Source organism: Rhinopithecus bieti, unplaced genomic scaffold (genome assembly GCF_001698545.2).
Source record: "Rhinopithecus bieti isolate Rb0 unplaced genomic scaffold, ASM169854v2 scaffold_31787, whole genome shotgun sequence".
Classification (NCBI taxonomy): domain Eukaryota; kingdom Metazoa; phylum Chordata; class Mammalia; order Primates; family Cercopithecidae; genus Rhinopithecus; species Rhinopithecus bieti.
In genome coordinates, this window is record NW_016814655.1 from 5,348,656 (window position 1) to 5,352,471 (window position 3,816).

Sequence of the window (3,816 nt, forward strand, 5' to 3'; positions counted from 1 at the left end):
GACGGAGTCTGGCTCGGTCGCCCAGGCTGGAGTGCAGTGGCCGGATCTCAGCTCACTGCAAGCTCCGCCTCCCAGGTTCACGCCATTCTCCTGCCTCCGCCTCCCAAGTAGCTGGGACTACAGGCGCCTGTCTCGTCGCCCAGCTAGTTTTTTGTATTCTTTAGTAGAGACGGGGTTTCACCGTATTAGCCAGGATGGTCTCGATCTCCTGACCTTGTGATCTGCCCGTCTCGGCCTCCCAAAGTGCTGGGATTACAGGCTTGAGCCACCGCGCCCGGCCCCAAGTCTTTGCTATTGTGAATAGTGCCACAATAAACATACGTGTTCATGTGTCTTTATATAGCAGCATGATTTCTAATCCTTTGGGTATATACCAAGTAATGGGATGGCTGGGTCAAATGGTATTTCTAGTTCTAGATCCTTGAGGAGGCACCATACTGTCTTCCACAATGGTTGAACTAGTTTACAGTCCCACCAACAGTGTAAAAGTGTTCCTATTTCTCCACATCCTCTCCAGCACCTGTTGTTTCCTTTTTAATGATTGCCATTCTAACTGGTGTGAGATGGTATCTCTTTGTGGTTTTGATTTGCGAGTATCCATGTTTCTAAGTTCCCCAGATGATTCTGATTTTCAGCTGATGTCTTAGGAATTACTGATTTAGACCAGGAATTGGCAAACTTCTTCTGTAAAGGGCCACATCCTAAATATCGTAGGCTTTGTGGGCCATTGATAAGATCTGTCACATATTCTCTCTCTTTTAAAAGACCTTTACAAATGTAAAACCATTCTTAGTTCCTAAGTAATATAAAAACAAGCCATGGGCTGGATTTGACCCATAGGCCATTTTGCCAACCCCCAATTTGGACTATGCACAGGCTAGAATATAGCCTGGAAAAGGCACTGTGAGACAAGCTGTGGCCAAGAAAACCCTGCAAGCTGCTGCCAAAAAGCCTCTGCAGTGAAATCACAGGTCCAGACTCCTATAACTGGCACCAAAGTTTTTCTGGTTTGAGTAGGGGGTGGAAGGGATTTAGACTCACAATAATAAAACTCCCAAGACACGTTATAAACCAGCCAGTTTATTATTTTGTAGTAAGATGTAGAACTTTTACCATGCAGACTGAAATATCTGTGTCAGCATGAACAGTACATTGTCTTCCTAGAGGCAGTTAACATGGAAAACCAGGTTATTATCAGGTTATTTAGCAAGTATAGAATCCAAACAAGAGGAGACTAATTTTAAGACCTGTAACTCATCCATGAAGGCTTGGGGCATACTTTCCTACCACCGGAATGCCTTAGCCTCCAGAAAGCTGTGGACTCTTGCCTCTCCATCTTGGTCTCACTGAGTACCACCACTGCTCAGTCACTTCCTTCAGCCATACCGTCAGGCCAGCTTGGCCTAAGAGCTGTATCTCTGGTCACTGGTTTGTGTTGTTACAGCCACTGTTATTAACAGTTAAGGTTCTGAAGGGGGCATGTCAACTGCTCCCAGGTACCAACTACGAGACACAATAATCCTATTAGTTTGTTCTCCCAAACCCACTCCACTCAAGTTTATCAGGTAAATATGCTCTGTAAGGTTCTTTCCAACCCCATTAGCACATACATAGATTACCTATAATTTCACCTAATGTAATCTACCTTCCTACTGAGGATTGAGGTTTTAACTTTTTTTTTCCCCACTTTCTTGATCAGTGATTTCCAACCATGTAGGAATTAATGAAACCAATTCTGTATCACCACTGCAACCAAGACAGCGATACCAAGTAATATGTATTTTTCAAACTAATGTCATTTTGTTCTCTATACTGTAAAAAACGAGAAGATGCAGTCCTCAACTTAGTACTCAATACTAGGGAGGGTGAAGTTGTCAAAAAATGTCTTTCAACAGTAGAAAAGTTTGCTTTCAAATTAAAAAACAAGGCATGTTTTGCAAACATCATGTAATGATAAAATTACAGAAAAAAATTTATTCAGTATGACCCATGGCACATGCCACACCAGAATTCTGCCTGTAACAAAACAGTGAATTTTATCCCAAAAAGTAGGTCAGGTCCATGCTGGCTAAAAACTTCAGTCCCAGACCCAATAAATGAAGATGAAATACATACTGCATGCTTAACAGACACTGCATATACATCAATAATTCTTTAATGCCCCTCTCTAGGGTTTTGAGGGAAGGAGGGATGAAATGTGGACATGTGCACTCACAAAGGCAGAATTTTCTTCCAATTATAAAAAGTCACACCTGACCCTTTACTATGTTTTGGGCAACAGCCAAGATTTTATCTGTGGGAATCCACCTTTGAAAATCACAACAAAAATCAATAGGAAATGATTTAATATAAAATATACAAATTTCTCAGTATGAGGACTTTCACAGAAAAGGAGACAACAATGAAAATGAATTTTCTTTAAAAATAACATTCCCTTATTTTGTCCCTGCTACTCAACACTCAAAAACAAGTCTGTACAAAACTAGGAACAGAGAAAAGGACCAGAGAGGATGTTACATTGTAAAGTCTTAGGACCTACCCTAAACTTCTGTCCTCATTGAGACCCTCACCTAGAGAGATAGGTTCCCAGGTCCACTGGAGAAAGTGAGTAGTCTCCGATCATAACCCTTGCTTCACCAAAGATGGCCTCAGGTCACTCACTGTCAAACTTAATGGAATTGACCTGGACAGAGATTGAGCCTCCCCGGTAGCTGCCCCGCTTCTTCTTGGTTTTCTCATGCCGGAAGGACTTGCCTTTGGTGAACTTCAAAACTTGATTGGCTCGCTCTCCCCAGTCTCCAGCTGCACCTCGCTGGTAAGTAGAGAGGGGGATTAACACAGAGGAAGACCATGCCAGGGCCGTCACTTTATTCTTTCTACTCCCTGCTCAAGGCAACCTGAACCCAGAGAAGATTCCCACCAACCTGAACCAAGAGCTATCCCCTCTGACACTACCTATCCTCCCTCTCAAGAATGGCACAGATCTCTCTCTCACCTTGGCATCAAAGGAATTGTCTGCAACTCGTGAATCCACCTCAATTTCCTCCTCCCTGACCCTTCGGAATGGGGATGATGCCCTTTTTTCTCCCTAAAAAGGAGGAAATGAAAGACAGAGTGGTCATGTAACAGCTCTTCTGAGTGATACACATGGACACATGTGCCAGGTCATGCCAGGCAGAGCTGTCAAGATGATCCTAGATTTTTCTACTTTTAAAGAGCTGGTTCCTGAGAGGAAAGTGAGACAACTTACTTTCTTCCTTTTTGGAAATGTGTTAGGGGTCTGAAGCTTTATCTTCTTGGCCTGAGGAGTCTCTGCCTCCTTGGCAGCCTCAATCTGCTTCCGCTTCTTTAATGAACCTACAAAACAGAAAGCCAGACTCAGGCCAAGTACAGTGGCTCACAACTGTAACCCCAGCATTTTGGGAGGCCAAGGTAGGAGGATTGCTTGAGCCCAGGAATTTGAGATCAGCCAGGGCAATATAGTGAGATTCTGTCTCTATAAAAAGTTAAAAAATGAGCCAGACATGGTGGTGCATGCTTGTCGTCCCTGCAACTCAGGAGGCTAAGGTGGAAAGATCACCTGAGCCCATGAAGTTAAGGCTGCACAAGCCGTGATCATGCCACTGCACCCCAGCCTGGGTGACAGAGTAAGATTCTATTAAAAAAAAAAAAAAGGAGACCAGTTTCCTGTTCTTCCTCCCAGTTTCCACAACTGGAAGCCCAGTCGTGGGCCTCCTCTCACTACCCTACTCTCAAAGAGTATATCCCATCCTGATTTGGGGGGACAAAACCCAGAGGGCATTTTACTGGGTACCG

At 43.8% G+C, this 3,816-nt stretch overlaps 1 protein-coding gene across 2 annotated transcripts in view; it reads right to left on the reverse strand.

The window, feature by feature from the left end:
• Window positions 1–1,060: 1,060 nt before the first annotated feature.
• NOLC1 (nucleolar and coiled-body phosphoprotein 1) overlaps window positions 1,061–3,816 on the reverse strand; it is a 12,457-nt gene continuing 9,701 nt past the window's right edge. For both annotated transcript variants that reach the window (XM_017851799.1, XM_017851798.1), the window contains exons 11-13: window positions 3,251–3,357; window positions 2,996–3,088; window positions 1,061–2,812 (exon numbers count right to left, since the gene is read on the reverse strand). In XM_017851799.1, the coding sequence (XP_017707288.1) occupies window positions 2,654–2,812; window positions 2,996–3,088; window positions 3,251–3,357 (359 nt within the window). In that variant the 3' untranslated portion in view covers window positions 1,061–2,653. The remainder of the gene's footprint in view (window positions 2,813–2,995; window positions 3,089–3,250; window positions 3,358–3,816) is intronic.